The 23,665-nt window shown below is 42.1% G+C and overlaps 1 protein-coding gene across 5 annotated transcripts in view; it reads right to left on the bottom strand.

Moving 5' to 3' along the window:
• TRRAP (transformation/transcription domain associated protein) overlaps positions 1 to 23,665 on the bottom strand; it is a 163,684-nt gene that overhangs the window by 21,766 nt on the left and 118,253 nt on the right. For all 5 annotated transcript variants that reach the window (XM_083711195.1, XM_083711196.1, XM_083711193.1 and 2 more), the window contains 3 exons: positions 19,869 to 19,959; positions 17,542 to 17,741; positions 15,704 to 15,965 (listed from right to left, as the gene is read on the bottom strand). In XM_083711195.1, coding sequence (XP_083567321.1) covers positions 15,704 to 15,965; positions 17,542 to 17,741; positions 19,869 to 19,959 — 553 coding nt within the window. The remainder of the gene's footprint in view (positions 1 to 15,703; positions 15,966 to 17,541; positions 17,742 to 19,868; positions 19,960 to 23,665) is intronic.

Genomic DNA, 23,665 nt, shown 5'->3' on the forward strand with positions numbered 1-23,665 from the left:
ACAATAGTAAAATGAAGGAAAGCAGGAAAGATTATTATCACATACAACAATAATTATTATAGTAGTCACTTTTAGCCTAACACACATTATTGCCAAGCAAATCCATGTATAAAATAGATGAGCTGTTAGCAAAAGCGATTCAAGCTCATCTGTTCCAATTTACACTGGCAGAGATTACACATTAAACATACTTGTTTCTGTCATTTGTTTTCCCATTATGTGGATGCTGTTTCTTGTTGGGCTATGTCTAAAATTGGCTTTTTAAACATATATCTGAGCACCTGTCTCTGTACTAGTGCAACAGAGAAACAATTAACCGCATAGCATTGGTCGGGCAGTTCACCTACCTATCGGTTGGAATCAACACCTTCAAAAATACAACAACAAATGTTATCAAGTCACGTATGTGTTTTAATTCTCATAGAAACCGTCTTATATCTTAATTCACATACAAATCTACTTAAGGATTAAGATTTGTGCCTGAGGAAATTCTTGGAAGCAAGGCAAGTGAGAAAGACCAATTACCATTCTCGACAGCAGTGGTAGCTGTGGCCCAGTGTGGCTGTGGGCAACGGGAAAGTTCCTGTGTGGTTGGCTGGCTGGCATCATCAACCCCAGCTAGCCACAGGGAGTGATGGGACTCCTCTACCTCTTTTGAATTTAAACTGGCCAATTAGAGGCCAGACTGCAGGGCAGGAATTTGGAGACAAGACCTCAGTTAAGCCTGCTTCCACTCAGGTCCGTCTCCAAATCATAAAAGCTGCCTGCACAGCCTCCAAGCAGCAGAGTTGGCATCAGACACCCCACCCTCCCGCCTTGTATAATTTTGTCCTCATCTAAAGGTAAGCATGTGGTGCATGTGTGTGACCTTGCTGTGGAGTGGCTTGGTTACCTTATTCAGGGTCAGGGAGGAATTTGCCTGCAGACCAAGTGGGCTGGTTTGGAGGTTTTGCCTACCTCCAAGTAACTGTCACAGCTTGGTGGCAGGAAAAGCAGGTGGGTTGCATCTTTAGTCTAATCAGGTGGCGGGGGGAGGAGACTTACCCTCTGTCCCCAGGATCAAAGCATCAGGGTACCCCACGGTAAAGGGGTTTGTCTGTATGTCCAGACAAGGGCTAACAGACCATAGAACTCCCCAATTGGCATTCTGTATGGGTCAGCTGTATAAAGAAGGCTGATCGCCAAAGAATTTATGCTTCTGAATTCTGGTGCTGGAGGGGACTCTTGAGAGTCCCATGGACTGCAAGAAGATCAAACCTATCCATTCTGAAGGAAATCAGCACTGAGTGCTCACTGGAAGGACAGATCATGAAGCTGAGACTCCAATACTTTGGCTACCTCATGAGAAGAGAAGACTCCCTGGAAAAGACCCTGATGCTGGAAAAGATTGAGGCACAAGGGGACAACAGAGGCCGAGATCCGAGATTGGACAGTGTTCTCAAAGCTACCAGCATGAGTTTGGCCAAACTGTGGGAGGCAGTGGAAGACAGGAGTGCCTGGTGTGCTCTGGTGGATGGGGTCAGGAAGAGTCGGACATGACTAAACAACAACAACAGGGGTCACCTGTATTTGATACGTGAACATGGGTCACCTGTATTTGATACGTGTCACGTGGGGATGCTTAACCCAAGACTGACCCTGATGAAGTTGTCATCCAGCAACTAGGATACATATCCAATGCCTAAGCCAAAGCCTTCCTGCATCTGCAATCAATAAAGTTGTGGCCATTTTGATCCCAAAAAGGTTGTCATGTCATTTATTGCTTCCTATGCAATAGGAACCCTGATGAACTCTGTCTTACTACAACTGGGCCCACAACCAGAGAGATGGTGACACCCTTTGTCGAATGATCTCCATAAGGAGAGTTTAGATGAACCTATCCCATTAATAAGCTCAGATATGAACAAACCTTTTGTCCACAAAACAACTGTCTCCTCTCTTTGCGTAGGCTGGCAAACTGGAAAGTTTTCAATTAACTATAGTTTCCCGTTTCATCCAAGCCAGGAAACAATGGTTAATGGTTTCAGAAAAAGCTATAATAGCAACCCAACTTCAAACCATGATTTAATAGCCTGGTTTCTTTAGAAGCTATAAATGTTTCCTTTTTGGATGAGATGGAGAACTACATGGAAGACTTCTTGGTTTGCCTTGCGTAAAAAGAGGTGCTAAGGGGCTTTGTGCACAGGAAAAAAGGATCGTTCATATATCAGCATATTAAGGCAAGATATGTCTAAACGCAATCACAGATATCCCCATTTCTAAGAGTCAGGCATCATGTAGTAGAAACTGCTCAATTCATCCAGGCATTTTAATAATGGCTTTTACCAAACAGTGACTAACTTACTTTCACAATGAATGGTTTTAATCTGCTGTTCTATGTAGTATTGGCTTCCAGGCCATCTCTGCATTTTTTAGATTTCCCCTCCTTTCATCCTGGTATTTATTATGATTTATAGTCTTATTGTTTAGAAATTGTTTTTACTGGTACTCACTTTGAGAACGTTGCATAAACCTGAAATTGGGGGGGGGGGGGGTTGCCGTACATGGATTCTGTCTGAAGAAAAGGCAGGGTAGAAATGTTCCAAATAGACACAAATGTGCTAAATAAATTAAATATCTACTGAAGAACAACGTTGCAGACAACATAATTCCATTTAAACAGCACAAACATTAGCCTTGCGAGTAAGGCCCTATCTTCACTATGCATTTAAAGCAGTATCATACCACTTTGTCATGAATTATGAGATGTGCAGTTTGTTAAGGGCGCTGAGAATTGTTAGGAGACCCCAATTCCCCCACAGAGCTACAGTTCCCAGAGTGCCCTGGGAAGAGGGATTGACACTTAAACCGCACTGTGAACTATAGCTCTGTGTGGGCAATAGGGGGTTTCCTAACAACTCTCAAACCTGAACCTCTCCCCACCTTGCCTTGTGTCCAGCCTGAACCTCTTATTGTCCTATACCAGGCACAGGCAAACTCGGCCCTCCAGATGTTTTGGGACTACAACTCCCATCATCCCTAGCTAACAGGACCAGTGGTCAGGGATTATGAGAGTTGTCGTTCCAAAACATCTGGAGGGCCGAGTTTGCCTATGCCTGTCCTATACCATGGCTGTGCCTTGAAGGACATGTTAGCTCTAGGAACTGCAGGGTCCCTTTTGGGGGCTGGAAGGGGATATCTTAGGGCGTTCTGCCATAAAGAACCAAGCCAGCTTCCATCTACACCGGGACATTTTGGGTTCCATATTAAGCTCTGTCAACATGTCACTAAGAACGCGCCCAAGACGGAAGCCAGGTGCTGAAAATATATCAACCTGAATCAAGCCCTGTAAGATTATCATGGTACCTCAAAAGTATTGATTATAATCAAACTGTTTGAGGATATTATGGAGAAGCTTCTGCCAGGCTGAGTTCAAGCTTGTGGGTGTTCCTGATGAATCCAGAAACTGTGGCAAACCACAAAGTCCACATCAAAATATATAACAGGTGACGGCAACAGGGAACCCTCAAGTTGTTACTGGACTATGACTCCCATCAATCCTGAACACTATCCATGCTGGCTGATAGGAGTTGGAGTCCAACAATATCTGTAGGACACCATGTCGCCTGTTCCTGATATTTAACAACAGCAATCTTTATCTCTGAGTGTGAATTCTTATGTAGCCAAAACAGCACTATCTACAAAGAATGATCAACTGGTTTTGACGAATGTTGAGGTTCTCAGAGCTACAAGAAATTGGTGAAGGAAAAAACCCACACGGAGGGAGGGCAAAAAATCACAAACAGCCCAATGAGGACTGAGCATGCTCAATGACAATAGAATGCTGAACAGTTGGGGGTCTGAGGACAGAAAAGGGGAGAGGGAATGGAATGGAGTGACTGGAATCTTGAACAGGGAGTTCTGAATGGACTGCAACATTTTGTTACAGGCTCCATTGGCATTTGCTATTAAAAAAAGCCAGCCCCTTCCCTCAAATTTAAAGTGCATCCCAAGTCATGCTAGCTCATTAGAAAGGTAATGCTAAGACACACCGGCTTTCATATGCTAAACATGAAAAATAATTTAGAGGTGGTTATCTGTAGATAACACATACTGAACAGCACTACAGGGCTCAAAACTTTAAGACCGATTTAATGCTCAACTGTGCTCAAAAATTCCCTAGCAGTTTCAATAAAAAACTGTTCTATCACACTTGACACGGAACAATGATGCCTGCCATTTTCAAGTACTTTCCTAAAATTAAAGTAGAGCAATTTACATACTCCCTATAAATCTGCGCAGGAATCTTTTCATATGACCGGGGGGTGCGGAATGTGCATAGACTGATGTCAATGAACACGTTTCAATTTAAATCTTCAAAACAACCTTTAAAATATCTATTAGACAGAAGCGAGCAAAAGCAAGCACGGTCCACTGAGTTCAATAGCAAGGAGGAATTGGGATATAAAAAACTGGCGTCAAAGAACTGAGGGCTGCACCCAAGCAAAAGGGTCTTCTCTTAAATTAGCACAACGCTGGATGGCAGCTACATTTGAGCCTCCTAACCTAGTCCAGTAGCCTCCAGATGTCGTTGGACTACAATCCCCATGAACCCCAGCCATACAATGGGACTTGTATTACAGCAAAATATGGAGGGCAACAGATTGGGGAAGGCTAACACAGGCAAACAGAATATTTAAATGCAGGGCCCAACTAGGCAAAGCATTAAATAATAATAATAATAATAATAATAATAATAATAATAATATATTATTTATACCCCACCCATCTGGCTGGGCTTCCCCAGCCACTCTGGGTGGCTTCCAAAAAAATATTAAAATACTGTAATACATCAAACATTAAAAGCTTCCCTAAACAGGGCTGCCATCAGATGCCTATCAATAAGATAGAGGCCTTTAAATGTAGAACTTATATGGTGAAATAAGCATGCCTAATTTTTTTTTTGGGGGGGGAGGAGGGGAACTACAAGGCTCCACTTGCTCTTATTTATTTATTTTCAACACTCTTCAGCCAAGAAGTGTGACTTAGAAATCAAGTATCATTAAAGTAAATCAAGTATCATTAAAGTAAAAAAGCAAAAATGGCTTACATGTACTCTTTTAAAACAACAAAAGCCAACTGTTTCCAAGTGTACAAGCAGGGAATTACAAAGGCAGGTAGCTTTAGCCGCTTAAGGCAAATATGGAAAAAGTCGTTCCTGCAGACCAAACTCTGAAAAGCTACCTGAGGCACAATTTAAAGGCTAATTTGCTTTGAATACTGACCCAAGTAGCATCAAGTACAGTGGTACCTCGGGTTAAGTACTTAATTCGTTCCAGAGGTCCGTTCTTAACATGAAACTGTTCTTAACCTGAAGCACCACTTTAGCTAATGGGGCCTCCCGCTGCTGCCGCGCCGCCAGAGCACGATTTCTGTTCTCATCCTGAAGCAAAGTTCTTAACCTGAAACGCTATTTCTGGGTTAGCGGAGTCTGTAACCTGAAGCATCTGTAACCTGAAGGTACCACTGTACTGGTTTGAAATTCTCCTCAGTAGTGCAAAACAGACACCAAAACTCTTTGTAACTCTCACTTAAGTGGGACACGTACAAGACTTTTCACATGTACTATTACGTTGTCGTCTTTATGAGGATATACGTTTGACTTTTATCACACCTGTTTTGCAAAAGTCCAGGAAAGAATCGGAATACCATAGTTTAAAACTACTGCTAGAGGACAAGAATCCCAAGACTACATTAAATGTAGCTAAATTCTGTGCGTCTGCAATCAATCGCAGGAAGCAAGTGGTATCCCATAATGTTCAAACCCCTAAACATTAATTACAGGGGACACGCTAACAATTAATTTTAATTTTTATATTTAAAGCATTGTTATGTTCATATTGTCCCTTGTATTTCTGATATTTTTTATGATCTGTGATATTGTGTGTGTTGATGCTGGTCTGTGACCGTATTAATAAATTCATTCATTCATTCATTCATTCAAAGACTTTTCCAGCTCAGTCCTGCTGTCGCCTGCCTCCTCCTTCACATGCTACTGGGTACACTTGGTGTTCTGCATGCCGAGGGCAGGTGAGAGAGGGCTTGACGAGAGAAGTGACAAGTGTGGGTGGCAGAGGGAGTCCCAGCTGCCTTGTCCACTTGCTTTAAACTCTCTGGTGTCCAGGTTGTAAAGGTGTCAACCTATCGAAATTGCTTAAAGCTGGACACATTGCTGCTTTGAGTCTTAGGAGTCAGTCACTCTCTCTTTTTACATTTTCAAGGAGGGCTCTCTCCTCTCCATTCACAGCCCCTCTTCCCAACTTATTTTGTATTTTTGTACCAGTTGCAAGTCACACCTATGAACCTTACTGAGAGCTGTGCTAAATCGGACCATAAACCAGAGGCACACTGGCACCTGAATCCGGAAGGAGCCTTTAAAACGCACTGCAAACAAGTGAAGCCTTGTGAAATGTAGTATGTTCTCTTTCATTATCCTGTGCTCAAAGGGTGACAACTTAAACCTCTCTTACTGGACCAACATCCCAAGACCAATGACAGATGCCTCATACCACCAGAGCAGACAAGCGTGTTTTTGCCATGAGGCAAGTTGTCAGTAGGACAATTACAGTGGTACCTCGGGTTACATACATTCAGGTTACAGACACTTCAGGTCACAGACTCTGCTAACCCAGAAATATTACCTTGGTTTAAGAACTTTGCTTCAGGATGAGAACAGAAATCATGTTCCGGCGGCACGACAGCAGCGGGAGGCCCCATTAGCTTAAGTGGTGCTTCAGGTTAAGAACAGTTTCAGGTTAAGAATGGACCTCCAGAACGAATTAAGTTCTTAACCCGAGGTACCACTGTAATATTCATTTTGCAATGTATTTACTGTACGGAACTTATTTGTAAAAAGTGCTTTCCAGGTCATAAAGGTGTTAGCAAGAAGACGAAAAAGGACTGCCGCCCTTCTTGGCAGCTATCTTTTAATTTTTATGCAGCCAGTCCAGCACCTCTTGAATCTACTGTGAACATACTTGTAAAAAATCTCATTATAATTCCAAGCCTACCCTCTAGTGCACAATCTGAGCAAATCGCTGGGTGAGAAAGAGAAACATGAAATACGGCATTGTTTGCCGCTCATCGGCTCCCCAAAGTGCAGGGAAATGTCACCAAACGGCAAGTACAATATTCTTGCTAATGATATGCAAATAGCTGAAGCAAAAATATTCAGCAGTGTTAATTAAAATAAAACACACCAAGCCATTCACTTCGCTGTAGGAATCACTCCAGTTTGTTGAAAATACCTATTTTAGACTTCCCTTTCTCCTTCGTTGTTTTGCTTCTTGGTAGCAGATGGGAATGACAGAGAGCACTCAATTAATTAGCTTTCTTTCTTCGTGTCACAGGGGCTCCATACAGAGCCTGTCTAAGTATATCCAAAGAATTACCAGCTATGTGGCATTCTGGAGCGGCTCCCCTGCTTTGCAGACAGCTTAATTAGGCGGAAAGGAAATCTCTTTGCGATACCGATCCTAACTAAAACCCAACACTTACTGAACGAGAGGACGGCAGTCCACTTTTAGAATTCTGGACTCCACACGGAAATTCCTTTGGAAATTGCAATAATACGGACTAAGATTCTTTTATTGGACAGAAGGAATAAGAATACTGAAGGATAGGATAAGGTGGGATGTTGTTGTTTAGTCGTGTCCGACTCTTCGTGACCCCATGGACCAGAGCACGCCAGGCACTCCTGTTTTCTAAAGTGTCTTCTAAAGTGGGATAGGAAGCCTAATAACCATGAGTTATAGACCGTGAACCCAAATGTAAAAAGTTCTTTACAGAACCTTGACTAACACAAGTTAGCAAATATGGCTCAGGGCAGGAAATAATTAAAAAAAGGTGTGTGCTTGTGATGAAAATAAAAGTCACTGCCTAAATAATTGACAATTCGCTGCTCTATCCAATCATCTGCTACATGAAGCACCTTGATTAATGATACAGGCAACCTTGGTAACCAGTCTAAAAGCTCTGGAATCATCTTTTATCATTTATAGACCAGGTATCTATTTAGGACAAATGGACCAGAGAAAGACGAGGGGAGAAAAAGATATTACACTGACTGGTAAAACCCTAATCTCATGCTTTTCCTCAAAGTATATTCCTGTATTACTCTCTTACTTCCCTGAAATGATGATGGATGGAGATCCCTCTTGAAGCTCCCATGTCTTCCTTTGCCTGTCAAGTCTAACCAAGAAAGGAGCCCACAATCACCAATGTTTTCCTATCCTTGGTAATAATATGTAATTGTTTTGAGAAGGAAAACACTGCTGAATTGTTTCTCTCTCTTATTCACCCTGGTGGTTGTTCTTCCTTGATCAATTGGGAAGAGGAGAACCTGCCCATTTCTCTGTTCAGGGAAGGTAAGCTGCTATCACGTTCAGACAGTTACATTGATTTGGGTGTGGAAAACTGGCTTGAGTGAGTCAGGATTAACAACTCTTTTAGATTTAACACCTCTTGGCAAACTCAGTCCTTAAATGGGCCTACAGCCCAATATTTAACTGGATGCTGTTATTCAACTGTTATATTCAATCCGGGCTAAAGCAAAGGAAACCAGGTTACAAAAACATTGGGTTTTTGCAAATACGCCTGAATGGCATTGGCTGGAAATTGCAAGAATATTTAGAAGATCTTGAATCCATCATGCCTTGGAAACTTAAAGGCTTGGACAATAGCAACTGTATGTACTAGTAGAGAAAACTTGTGAGACTTTCAGAAATCTTGGAGAGTAGTTAGCTCTAAACCCTTGCAAGGGCCAAAGGGCCATGAACTCAAGAAAAAGGAGGATTCAAAGCATAAGTCAAGACCAAGACTGCACAAATTGGTGATTCATTCTCGGCTAAGGACTGGTACGGTAATTAACTTGCCATTAATTCAGGAGCATAAATTCTATTACTGTTGCAAATTAATCAAAAACTTATTTTCTGCAAAATGAATTGAATCCCCCAAACTCCAAAAGGCAAGAATACTGGCCAATCTAATTGCAGCCATTTCCCCCTCCACCCTTCAACTTTAATTCAAACTCCAAGTTTAACAGATTAAAGTAATCTCATCTTGCGCTAACTAAAAGTGCTGTTGTAATCCTGTGACTACTCATGCTTAATCATAATTGAAAAATAAAATGTTCCAAATCTGTAGAAGATATCAGAAAAGTTTTCATTCTTCTAGAAAGCAGCAAATCCCTTTTGTAGCCTGATTGCTTCTATTACTTTATCTTGGAAGTTGAGGGAAAATCTCATCCTTTGTTTGAATGTTACACACACACACACACACACACACGTACGTACGTACGTATTAAAAATAAAAATAAAAAGTGGAACTTAGTAAAAGAAGCCAAAACTCTGCTTTTGGCATTTGATGACCTGAAAAAACAAACATCAACAAATGCATTAAAAAAAGTGTTGAGCAAAATTTAATTTCAAATTTGGTGCAGAAATGGCAAAAGCGAAGTTGTATCATCCATTATGCTTCAACAGAGGCAGTGCAAAGCACTTTTCCACATGCTTTCCTGCCTCCTCTGTTCAGCTGTTCACCTTACGGCTCACCCAGGTTTTGCCACTTTTTGCCGCAAGCATGGAGATGGTAGAACCAGCCCTTCAAGAGGGCTGTGCTGCAACTGACAAAAAGCTGGAGCTGGAGTTGCAAGAATGCGGGAGGCGCTCTCTAAAGCAGGGAACCTGGTACCACCCAGATGTTGCTGGACTCCAGCTCCCATCAGCCCCAGCCAGCATGTTCAGTGGTCAGGGAAGATGGGAGATGCAATCCAGCAGCACTGGAGGCCATAGACTCCACACATCTACTCTGCTGGATTCACATGACCCTGCCTCTATCTGGAGTGAGCAGGAGGAGTAAACTACACAGGAGAACACACACACACACACACACACACACACACACACACACACGGCCTCAGTTCAGAATGAGAAAATACTTCAACTCCTTCTGTTTAGTTTATATGCTAAAAAGGAACGTTTTTCCTCTTCAATTTTCCCCTACTCTGAAATAAACAAACACAAAGCAAACAAACACTTTTTATCTATATACCAATTTTAATACGGATATGAGTTTTTGAAGTACCATCGCATACAGGAAAAATTGTCTTATTCTTTCTAAGCATGGAGAAACAACACATATGTATTAACTACAGCTGCATCCCTCTGACTTATCAGAAAACCCAGAAGAAGCACAATATGCTGGCAACTCTCTTCTTCCCTAGTAGCTGCCACGCATTAAATTTGATCATATGGTTCAAGGCTTCCATTATCTACTGCCATGCGACTGTTGTGCTGCAAAGATTACTTCATGCAGAGCTTAACATGCTCTCTAATGTGCAGGGCATAGATGTGACACACAAGAATCCCGCAAGGCCACTTTCCCCATGCTCATTAAAGTGAGGTTCTGAGGAACTATCTCAATTTCCCTGTTGCGAATTCAGAATGCCAGCATCCCAAATTACCTTAGAATTTCCCTCAGTTTCAAAACCAGTTTACTGTGGGTTGTTGCTCAAGAAATACAGAAGAGTTGCATCCTTCTTTCAGTTACAGATAGGTAGCCGTGTTGGTCTGCCATAGTCAAAACAAAAAAAATTCCTTCCAGTAGCACCTTAAAGACCAACTAAGTCAGTTCTTGGTATGAGCTTTCGTGTGCATGCACACTTCTTCAGATACGTGTGCATGCACACTTCTTCGTATCTGAAGAAGTGTGCATGCACACGAAAGCTCATACCAAGAACTGACTTAGTTGGTCTTTAAGGTGCTACTGGAAGGAATTTTTTTTGTTTTGATCATTCTTTCAGATTGTGGCTGTGACACCATGCAATACTATGACCCTGACTGAACTTGAATGCTCAAGGCAACCAGATATCTCAAAGAGTCACCTTCCTCTGCACAAAGCTGCCATCAGAGCCCCTCCTCTGAATATCCTCCTGTTTCTGAGGGGCGGGTGGTAACTTGGCTAGGGCATTTTCTGTGGTGGCACCCCATCTATGGAACACCCTTCTCAGATACGCCTTCACCCTTTCACCTTTTAGGTTTCCCGTGAAAACTATTTCACTTCCCGTAAGGTTTTTCATCAAAGATATAAAGATCCCTTCCTATTAATGCTGCGGGTTTTGATGGTGTTGTTCATCATGCTTAATATTTTCATCAGAACAATCCTTTTTATTATGACTTTTTAAAAAACAACCTTTATTTTTGAAGTTATCTTGAGCATATTTGATGGACAAGTGGGATAAAACTACACTGGTACTTCAGGTTAAGAACTCAATTCGTTCTGGAGGTCCATTCTTAACCTGAAACTGTTCTTAACCTGAAGTACCACTTTAGCTAATGGGGCCTTCCACTGCCGTCGCACAATTTCTGTTCTCATCCTGAAGCAAAATTCTTAACCCGAGGTACTATTTCTGGGTTAGCGGAGTCTGTAACCTGAAGCGTCTGTAACCCAAGGTACCACTGTACTTAAAAACAGTCGTACCTTGGGTTACATACGCTTCAGGTTACAGACGCCGCTAACCCAGAAATAGTACCATGGGTTAAGAACTTTGCTTCAGGATGAGAACAGAAATCGCGTGGCAGCAGCGCGGTGGCAGCAGGAGGCCCCATTAGCTAAAGTGGTACCTAGGGTTAAGAACAGTTTCAGGTCAAGTACGGACCTCCGGAACGATTAAGTACTTAACCTGAGGTACCACTGTATCCCGACTGTCTCTCAACTGCTACTGTCATCCCACCTAGATGAAAAGGAGGGGTGAGACAACAAGGTCCTCTCCACTGGCTCATTTGTGACCGACTCATTTGGCTCCATTTCCTGTAGCAGCATTTCACCTGACAGCATTGGAGGAGGAGGTGGAAAAGCAAAGATTCCTACGTTGATTCAGCTGAGCCCAGCTGCTACTTGGCCCTTTCCCTGCCAGAATAACCCCCTAAATGACTATTCCAACCGGCCATCGTGTAACAATATAACTACAGAGGGGATGCGAATTTGCTCATCCCCATCTTCCCCTTCCCTGTCTCTTTTCCTACCATTTTTCATAAGAATGCAAGCTACTATTTCAAACTGTAAATTGCCCCAAGTGCTTTGGCATATGGGTTTGACTCAGGCTACCTGAAAGGATTGTGTCCCCCTGTATGAACCTGCCCAGGTGCTAAGACCCTCAAGTGAGCACCTTATCTTGCTCCCATCAACATCAGAAGCATGGCTGCTGGTGACGCAAGAGGGAGCCTTTTCTGTGGCTGCTCCCGTATTGTGGAACTCCCTCCCAAGAGAGGTGAGACTGGCTCCCTCTCTGCTCCCCTTCTGCCAGCTAGCTAAGACCTTCCTATTCAGAGAGGCTTTTGAAAACTAAGGAGCAGACAGACGATGCTGATCACAGGGCTGCTGTCAGGGCAAGCTATTTTAATTGCTGGTTTTAAGTGTGTTTTGATGTGTTTAAAGTATTGTTTTTAACTAGTTTGTTTTTATTGCTTCAGGTTGCATTTAAATGTAAGCTGCCTTGAATCCCAACTTGGGAGACAGGAGGGATATAAATATATTCAGTAAAGAAAATAAATACTGGTCAATGCAAATGTTTAGTACCACGGCTGATCCTCACACTTCCACAACTTAAATGCCACCTAGAGATTTCAAAAACACACACTCTGATTTACACATTTAGGTTTGCTTGTGTGTGTGTGTGTGAGTGTGAGTGTGAGTGTGAGTGAGAGAGAGAGAGAGAGAGCGCGCAAATCGTATTTAGTTCATGAAATATATAGATCCCATAGATCTACTAGAAGAGGAAATGAACATTTTTTTTAAAAAAAAGTTATAGGGGTACTGTAATCATTCCAGCCACATAAAAGGAAGGCTAACTTACAGAGCTTCAGACCTTGGGAATGAGAGTCTAAAGATCCTAGCATATTCTTGAGCCCCCACTGCACAGCATCTCCCAGGACCACAAATTCTCCAATAGAGCAAACACATTTGAAATGAGGTGGAAAGGTGGCTCTAGGCTAGGGCCAAAGACTTGGCAAACACACATATCCTTCAAGGTTGGCCTCTTTGCTGTCAGTAAAAGAGGGTGGTGGAAATTGAAAAACAAAACAAAACATTCTGCCTGCTGCCCTTTTCACTGGCAGGGAGATCAAAGTAGTCAGTTCAGAGACTCAGCTGCATTTATTCTGCAGTCCCAAGCATGCTTACTCAAGACATAAATCGCATCAAGCTCAATGGGGCTTAATTCCAACTCCCATTGGCTTAGCATTTCATGAGTGTGCAGAGCAAGGAATTCCCAGATTCAGCTTGCAGAATTTCCCTTTCATAAAATACACCTTGTGCCAGAGGAAGGCTAGAATCTAAAATGGCAAAGAACAGATGCTCCTTAGAAATAATAGTTTTCATGTAGTGCTGCTCTATAAATAATAGAAAGCAAAGCTGGTTAACAGAAAACGAATAACAGTAGCAAAATACTCCCCAAATTGCCCCCTTAAAGGCCAATTATAGCAATTGATTTAAATTATCAAACTCAAATGGAAATTTTTTTAATAATTTCATGAGTACCAGACACCCCAAAGTTTAAATCACATCACTTATACAGATGCTTCTAATTTAGGAAAAATAAACATATAACTCTTCTAACAAGCATATTGTGCATTTTAGGTGTAAACCTGGACTACTCTGAGATTTGTTTTCTTATCTAAATTGTTTGATATAATTGTTTTCCTACTCAGTTAATGAATTAGGTATTTTACTGAATTAAATGCCACAAAAGGATTCTTAACATAATTCTGTGACATTTATAGCAGATAAAGGAAATTACCCAACTCTCTCTCACTCACTAGGCTGCTCCCTAATTCTTTCTAAATGCTCATATACTATTCCAAAGGGCTACAGAGAAAATAGGCTGAGTTCAGACATAACCGAAAACCTTGGTTTACCAGAACAGTAATGGACAGTGGCCAACTTTGGGCTAAACACTTCCTTTCTCCCTCATTTTTCATATACACATGGATTGCAAAAGCTCCTACTTCCACTGTCCCTGTGATGTCTGAATTCTGGAAGCTGTTGTTGCTTAAACAATGATTAGTGAGAACAAGCCAAATGCAATTGTTCTCACTAACCATTGTTTAAACAATCCATAGTGCCCCAAGTTTGGATGCCACAGGGAACTGTGGCTAGTTTGAAAACAGAAGATTTCAATCTCCTTGTAGATATAAAAGGGAATGAGATGAGAGAGGGTCCCACCATGGGGTTGGTTCCATGGTAAGTGCTTTAATTAGCAGGCAATATTAATACAAGATATTGAGACAGCAACACTGGAAAGGCAGTGATTCCTTCACTGCGGTTCCTTGCCTAGGAGCAGAGAACCAATGATCTGCAAGAGCCTATCCGATCCTGGTTTGGATGAGCTGGGAAAGCATCTCCTCCTGTGCCTTCTGTCCCTTTCTTGCTCTAAATCAGCAATCATTTCGCTTTTGCTTCCTCTCCCCATCAAGCCACTTGTCCTCCAGGACTTGCTCCAGCTGCAGCTGGAGGAAACTCTTGAGAGTCCCATGGACTGCAAGAAGATCAAACCTCTCCATTCTTAAGGAAATCAGCCCTAAGTGCTCACTGGAAGGACAGATCCTGAAGCTGAGGCTCCAATACTTTGCCCGCCTCATGAGAAGAGAAGACTCCCTGGAAAAGACCCTGATGCTGGGAAAGACTGAGGGTACAAGGAGAAGGGGACGACAGAGGATGAGATGGTTGGACAGTGTTATCGAAGCTACGAACATGAGTTTGACCAAACTGCCGGAGGCAGTGGAAAACAGGAGTGCCTGGCGTGCTCTGGTCCATGGGGTCACGAAGAGTCGGACACGACTAAACAACAACTTGCTCCAGCCTCTGCTGGGTCTCAGCGAGGGAGGCTACATGCATTCCTGAAGTTCAGTGTGGCTCATTCTCATAGCAGTGTTTCCCATTACATCTGAAGCTTGCTTTGATTTAGAAGGGAGGGAAAGAAAAACCTTTTCTTGAAGGAGTAGCAAGCATCATTATTTCTGATGCAAATTTTGGATAGAAAAGGATTTGCAGCCATTGTAGAGCTGAAGGGATCTCAAGGGTCATCTAGCCCAAGCTGCAGCAATCACAGGTACTAAAGGATCCCTTACTGATGGACATCCATCGGTCCAGTATATCTGAAGGAGCGTCTCCACCCCCATCGTTCTACCCAGACACTGAGGTCCAGCGCCGAGGGTCTTCTGGCAGTTCCCTCACTGCGAGAAGCCAAGTTACAGGGAACTAGGCAGAGGGCCTTTTCAGTAGTGGCACCCGCCCTGTGGAACACCCTCAGGCCACCAGATGTCAAAGAGAACAACTACCAGACTTTTAGAAGACATCTGAAGGCAGCCCTGTTTAGGGAAGCTTTTAATGTTTGATGCATTACTGTATTTTAATATTTTGTTGGAAGCCGCCCAGAGTGGCTGGGGAAGCCCAGCCAGATGGGCGGGGTATAAATAAATAAATAAATAAATAAATAAATAAATAAATAAATAAATTATCATTATCATTATTATCATTATCATCCAACCTCTGCTTAAAAACCTCCAAAGTACTATTCCCAGATGAGCCAGAGCAGAAAGCATTCAGTGTCTGGATCACACAATCTGTAGGGTGAAAGTTAACCACAAACTGTATAAAAACCACACACCTGTTGTGAACTGCCCTTTCAGTTTCTGGAAGACAGGGTCTTGAGCCGTCGCCTGGGCTCTCCTCGCTAGCGACTCCGAAGCAGCGCTGGAAAACATGGTGGAGACATTGGAGACGTTCTCCAGACCGACACCAAAGGTGCTGACCAACTTCTTGACAAAATTCAGCGTGTGGGGGGTGATTTTGGCATCTGAAACCGCTCCACTCTTCTCAAAGGCGACAGAGTAGCACTTGGCCAGGCCTTGCTGAAGCTGTCGAAGGACCTAACGCCATCAAACACAAAAACAGCACTTTTTTCAATGGAAATAATGAAGTACACATTTGGCACCGTACAGCAACATTCTGAGATGGAGTTACAGAAAGCAGTGCTAAGAATTTTGCTCTTCCTCTCCCCAGCCAGTTTTGCTTTTCTGTCATGTATTCTAGTCTGCAATCCTGAGATCAGGGACTGACGTGGGGTTATTTTGTCGGTTTATCTGTAAAAAATGCTCCAGGAGCCCTTTTTCCTGAAAAGTGGGATAAAAACCCTTTAAAATAAATCAATACACATGTGACACATTACCAGCGTGTTGCAATTCCTAGCTTTTTGGACGCAAACCTGTTTGCATATAGCCAACTTTCCTGCACTGCTTTTTGCTTGTCAGGAAGTCCAAACAACAATTTTAGACACACATTTATTTCTGAAATGTTCTATATTTTACCCTTTGGTTGCACGAATCCTTCGCGGAAACTGCTGTCGCTTTTCAGCATCTGGTAAATAACTTTGAAAGGTTTGCTTTACTTGCAAAGTGCTATATACATACTTAAATAAAAAAAATGGGAAGTAAAGGAGGAAGAAGTCAATGGGAGGCAGGGATGGCTTGTCCATTAAGGCAAATGGCTCTGCTTCCCGTTGGGTCTTATACTTACTATTGGGCTCCCTGTCTTCTACCAAACAAGCTACTTTGGCTGTATCTGAGCCTAGGCTTGACAAAGGCCTAGAGCACCAAGTCAGTCCCAAGAATGCAAGCCCCCCTGAATCAGTGTGCAATGTGCAAAAGCTTGAAACGATCTCAATACCAGGAGCAGGCGGAAGCAGGATGGTGACATACAGGCCTCCCCCCACCTACGTGCGTTTTGCTCGCACGTGACCACGTAGCACCCAATCTGATATGGAACCCGGGAAATAATTACATAAATCCATTTCAAACTGCAGAAAGAGCAAAAATTGCCCGAAAAGAGAAGGAAAATGGCTAGCAATCCCAGGAGCCTTTGCAACTGCAATCCCAGCAGCTTTTGCACATCACCCTCCATCGATGAGGAAGACTAAGATTAGATTAGATTAAATTAGATTAGCCTCAACCAGAGCCAGGGCCTTCTCAACACTGGCTCCGGCCTGGTGGAACGCTCTGTCTCAGGAGACCAGGGCCCTGCGGGATCTGCTCTCTTTCCGCAGGCCCTGTAAGACAGAGTTGTTCCACCTGGCCTTTGGCTCAGAATCAGTTTGATTCCCTCCCCCTTTTTCTTTTTCCTTTCTCCTCCTATGATGAGATTGCTCCCTAATTGTTTTAATATTGTATCTTAATCTTTTAAATTGTATTTTAATCAACTTGTTTTTATTATTGGTTGTTAGCCGCCCTGAGCCCAGTCTTGGCTGGGGAGGGCGGGGTATAAATTTGTTGTTGTTGTTGTTGTTGTTGTTGTTGTTGTTGTTATGAGCCACCATTGCCACCTGTCTGGTCAGTGCTACTTGTTTTTTAAACAGTTTTTCAAGGGGTTCCTGGGAACATAACCCCGGCGTAAGTGGAGAGTCCCCTGTATATGTTTTTAAAATTCCAGTTCTAAATGGAAGAAACATACCTCTTCGTGCCAGTTTTCTCTGAACCAGACCATCTGATCCACTATCCCTTCCAGAGAGGAGAGGAGTGTGGGATGCAATTCTCTCTGCATGTGCATAATTCGGCTGCAACGCCACATGGGAGCTGTGGCTCTGATTGGCCCAGGGTCCGAAGCCGAATGGGACTGGTTTCCGACTGAACTTGGCTGCTGCTGTCCGGAATCTTACAGGGGATGGAAAAATTCCCAGAAAACACCATTAGCACTACAAAGCACCCCAGAACCTTAAAAATAAGTTGCAATTTCTCTGTAAATTAGAAAAGAAATTGCAATCCCGCTACATTGACAGGCACATTATTAACACAAAACGTTTACAAGAATTTCCGCTGCAAACAAATATTTCCTGTTTCCACTTCAATAAAGCTGACAAAAAGAAAATATTTCATAGAAGACCCACACTGGAAAACAGAAATAGCTTTATGGTCCTCAACTTTCTTCCCCTCCAACTGCTTGGTTTTGGTGTGCCAGGAACTGCTAAAACATATTTCTAGAATAGACGTTCAGAGTAGCCTTTCCATTCATAAAATCCCACAACATGTCTGGGCTCCAAAGTCACCATTAGCCACAAGGAAGCAAGTCATTTCCGAGAAAGACTGTCCAGAGAGAATACTGCAATATCATAATCTGTTTTAAACAGCAACCAAATGCTGTCTAGCAAAAGGGGAGAAAGCCTAAAACTTAAAAACAAGCTATGCATTTCTGATCATTTTTATCAGACTCTAACACTTAGAAGCAATTTGTTTTAACCCTGTTATGCATTTAGGATATTTTCATGCTCCTATATTATTATTGTTGTTATTATTACTATACAGCCCTTCATCTGAGGAGCACATGGCAGTTTACAATATAAAGGGGTGAGTTAGGGAAATGACCTAAAGGGTCAGTTATGAAATGTTTTTAAGTCTAATTCATGCCACTGCACAATCCACGTGTTCTCCTACAGTAGGGGTGTGCGTTTGTCAATCATTCTATAGCAGTGGTTCCCAATTAGCTAAGCATTGTGGACCCCCGTTTTTCAAAAGCCAAGCCGTGTAGCCCTTACTTTTGAAAATTTTGATATCTGTATGGTAGTTTTTGTTATGCGAAGTGTAGCCTCCTGGTGCACTGCACCTTAGATACCAGGGGTGTAGATGACCCCAATATACTGAAACTCTAATTTAACACAGTCGCTGCTGTCCTGTTGGTGCAACATTCATTCATATATATATATATATATATATATATATATATATATATATATATATATATAAACCACAGGCATCTGGAGCGCCTTTTATTATTATACCTCAAGGACATTTTGAATGGAAGAAAAATGAATTTGGGATCTGTGAGATCTGATATGAATTAACAATGGGGTAGGAGGGATTACAGACCTCAGATACTATCCTTGTATAGTAATAACAATCCACAGTACAATTACACTTTAAAATATTGAATTCAAGTGATCATCAGTAAAGGTAAAGGACCCCTGGATGGTGAAGTCCAGTAAAAGGCGACTATGGGGTTGAGGCGCTCATCTCGCTTTCAGGCCGAGGGAGCCGGCATTTGTCCACAAACAGCTTTCCCGGTCATGTGGCCAGCATGACTAAACCGCTTCTGGCTCAATGGAACACCGTTGACGGAAGCCAGAGCACACGGAAACGCTGTTTACCTTCCCGTCACAGCGGTACCTATTTATCTACTTGCACCGGCATGCTTTCAAACTGCTAGGTTGGCAGGAGCTGGGACCGAGCAACGGGAGCTTACCCCGTTGCAGGGATTCGAACTGCTGACCTTCTGATCAGCAGGTCCAAGAGGCTCAGTGGTTTAGACCACAGAGCCATGTGCATCCCTTGATCATCAGTAAGTATGTATGTATATATTTGTTTAACCCCTGTCCCCCTCTGACTTAACTGGGATCCATTTTATTATTAGGTTATTGACACATGTTTTGTAAGCATAAGGAAGTTGAACAAAGAAGCTGCCTATCAGCCAACTCTAGAAGCAAAACAAAAAAAATTCCTTCCAGTAGCACCTTAAAGACCAACTAAGTTAGTTCTTGGTATGAGCTTTCGTGTGCATGCACACTTCTTCAGATACCTTCAGATACACTTCTTCGTATCTGAAGAAGTGTGCATGCACACGAAAGCTCATACCAAGAACTAACTTAGTTGGTCTTTAAGGTGCTACTGAAAGGAATTTTTGACTATGGCAGATCAACACGGCTACCTATCTGTATCTAGAAGCAAAGTTGAGGCAAATTGCCCAACTTGAGAAAGGGCCAAGGAAATCATGGTATGCCTGCTGCTTACCACTTTTGTAGCGCTCCCGCTGTTCTATCTTCAGTGTCAAGTAGAGGGTCCGAATAGGAAAGTAGACTGCCTGGGGATAGACTCGCCCAACCTATTTTGCCATAATAAAAAAAATACATGTGAATTCTCAACGGCCTCATGAAAAAGACTGTGATCCAAACAGATCTGCCAACCGATTGATGCCTAAGCGTAACTACTCAAAAATATTTTTTAAAATAATGATATATACAGCAGGTGAAAGTACAAATAAAGGGCAATATTTCAACACAAGTCCTGAACATGGTGGGGAGCAATAGCATATTTTTTCATACAGCTTTTATTTGATTTTACAAATTCATTCACACTCATATTCACAAATAATAAAGACTACACACGATTCTTCCGAATCTCAAGGCTTCCCTCCTCCCCTCCGTGGGTTCTTTGGGTAACCTTTTAAACTGCTTATTGTAAGTCCATTTCATTTATAATCCTCCATTGTGTCCAAGATCTATATATCATTGCAAGAGTTATTTAAAACCAGCAATAGCATATCTTACCCCCTTGCCCACCTGGTGTGCTGGTCCACTATGCACAATTAGACATTTTGTGCTTTATTTCTCCTTCCCTCCCTCTCTCTCTCTCTGGGTTTTTGTTCTTAATTATATATTGAAGTTCTTCGTCTATGCAAATCATCCTCTTGAGGGGAGATCTTTATCCCAGGCTGCTATTATCCCAGGGAACTATTTGAAAGGGTTTCTATATGTGGACACTTCTTTTTAAATGTTTGCATTTTCATATATGGAACCATCTTAATTGCTTTATACAGTGGTACCTTGGGTTACAAACACCTTGGGTTATAAACGCTTCAGGTTACAGACTCTGCTAACCTGGAAGCAGTACCTCGGGTTAAAAACTTTACCTCAGGATGAGAACAGAAATCGTGTGGCGGTGGCATGGTGGCAGTGGGAGGCCCCATTAGCTAAAGTGGTACCTCAGGTTAAGAACAGTTTCAGGTTAAGAACAGAGCTCTGGAATGAATTAAGTTCGTCACCAGAGGTACCACTGTATATGCAACTGCTTTTTATCTCTTTTTTTGGTTTATAGACCTTAACTGTTTTATAAATTGTCTATCTTATTGCTATAACGCACCCTGGGACCTTTAAGGTGAAAGGGACACGTAAGAAAGCTAACTAACTAACTAACTAACCGTAGGGATCAGATCCTGATAAAGGCATCGCCCAATCTGATATAAAAGCCGCTCCGAAAGGGTTATAAAGGGAAGCTGACAAGGATTCTATCATATTACTTTGTAAGCCAGACATCTGCATAATGAGATAGCATACAGAGCACTAAAAAGATCTTACTGATGCAGATAAAAAGAGAGAGGCACAGAAAGACAGCATTTAGTCTTTAAATAAGACCACAATTCCCAATGAACCCAGCACGATGTGTTAGCTGGGCCCATTAGAGCGTAACCTTATCTCACAAAATTGCTGCTCTACTGGGTGAAAAATAGCCACTTAATGTAAAGGGATACCACTTTCACCAAGCAGAGGTTTCATGACTCCTCTGGGGAGAGGAGGGAGGGAAACGGTGAACACACATTAATGTGCCATTTTTGCCTTTAAATCTATACGTCTTGGTATCTATTAAATGATAGGAACAATATATCTGACCAGATTCTATGAGGCAAGGCAGACGATAAGATATGGCGGGAGGTTCCTCTTGCCATCCTTTTTATCAAAAAATATACCGCACCTCCTTCCAAAGGAACTGGAATGTCACTTTAAAACGTTTGCAATGAATTAACTCCCGCCTGTAATGGTCCATTTGAGATCAGCATAAAATGTACAGTAATGACAGCTGGAACAGTCTGATCATGGTGAGGATTTCGTTTCTGTATTTCACATATTTAAAGACTCCTGATAAATAAAAGCCTAGCTTGTGCTATACCAACACCATTGCTGTTATAGCGGCACCAGAGATTACGGTCTGCAAAAGCAAATCACTCTTTGACTCCATTTGCACATCATGGAAAGCCATACTATAGCTTGCCAGGATTGCACCAATGAGCAGGACTGCACACATGTGAGGAGCTCCCAAACACTTTGCTCCTCATTTTTTTGCAGTGTGTATGTGGGTGTCTGTTACTCCTACACCATGGGTAGGCAAATTAAGGCCCGGGGGCCGGATCCGGCCCAATTGCCTTCTCAATCTGGCCCGTGCATGGTCCAGGAATCAGCGTGTTTTTACATAAGTGGAATGTTTGCTTTTATTTAAAATGCATCTCTGGGTTATTTGTGGGGCATAGGAATTCGTTCACACACCCAGCTACGCAAACACATGCTATCCCCTTTTTTGGGTAGTCTAACATCACGACAAAATGAAAATATCAGATTCTATCTGTCTGACATTAACCCGGAAGTAACTGCAATATAATTTGGAAGCTGAGTGGCTGAGTTTTTAATCAAAGGCATCTCTCAGAGTGGTGAGCGGCACTATTTAGCGGGAAGAAACGCCAATGAAAATCCCCGTTATTACGTATTTTTACATGGCTGTTTATTTGCATATATTTTAAATTTTTATATCTGCAATGCCTGATAAAGGTTTGGCGAAGTAAGGATAACATAAAAAATAATCAAAGCAACCAAAAATGCATATATGAAGTTTTTTATGGTCATTCTTCCCTGTGTACATAATGAAGGAAGGCTGTTCAATTGTAAAGCAGTCCTTTTGTTTTATATCTTGTGCCATTCTAAATTTATTGGAGAGTTTCTTAAATTTCCAGAGCTTAGTTATACCAATTCATCAAAGAGGCTCCTTCCATGAATTTCCAATACCTAGTTACAATAAGTCTTGGTGCAATTAACGGTGATTTAAAGCATGCATCAGCATTTTGCCCGCAAAAAATAAAAGAAAAGAAAAAAGGATTTAACAAAGCCAATTCTGGGCAAACCATTTTCAGTCTTTTGCCAAAGATGGGACATCATAAATAAAAAGGAAAAACTTTATCCTGTAATCAGCTCATGATCTGCAATTTTAGATTTTTTATGTGAGGTTATTTTTTATGCGCATACTGTATGTATATATTTATAATTGCTGTAAACCATGTCAGTATTTGTTCCAAGGACACTGCGATATACAAATATTTTACCGTATTTTTTGCTCCATAAGAAGCACCTGACCATAAGATACACCTAGTTTTTAGAGGAAGAAAGGGGGAAAGCCCCGTTTTTTTGCAGATCAGGTCAAAGTTGTGCAGCTTCTTTTGCAAAAGGGAAAAATTCTGTTTTTATGGGGTTCAACTCACAGTTCTGCAGCTTCTTTAGGAAAGGAAAGGGAGCTGTTTCTACAGTTTCCAGACAGATAATCTAACCAGCCAGTCACAGGTCGCTGGGGAAACAAACAGCCTCCGTCTGCAGAACATTCAACAATGGAGGCCTGGGCAAGGGGGCTGGACCGGAAAGGGAGCCAGCAATCGACCACGCATTCGCTCCATAAGACGCACAGACATTTCCCCTTACTTTTTAGGAGGAAAAAAGTGTGTCTTATGGAGCAAAAAATACGGTAAGTAAGTAAAATAAATAAATAATCTTACATGTTATCTTTCGTTTTATCTAGGTTTCAGCACTATTTTGCGTGGTTCATCATCTGCAAGTGATTTCATGTGCAATTAAAAATATCCCTATTTAAAGTAGTGATTCCTTTCACAGATATGCATCCCTTCTGGAATCATGGTATTCAATGCCATTTTATCGTTACTAAACCCATTAAACACCACCAATGAAAATACACAACACACAGTGTAACAGTTTCGG

Source organism: Podarcis gaigeae (assembly GCF_964106915.1).
Source record: "Podarcis gaigeae genome assembly, chromosome: 14".
Classification (NCBI taxonomy): domain Eukaryota; kingdom Metazoa; phylum Chordata; class Lepidosauria; order Squamata; family Lacertidae; genus Podarcis; species Podarcis gaigeae.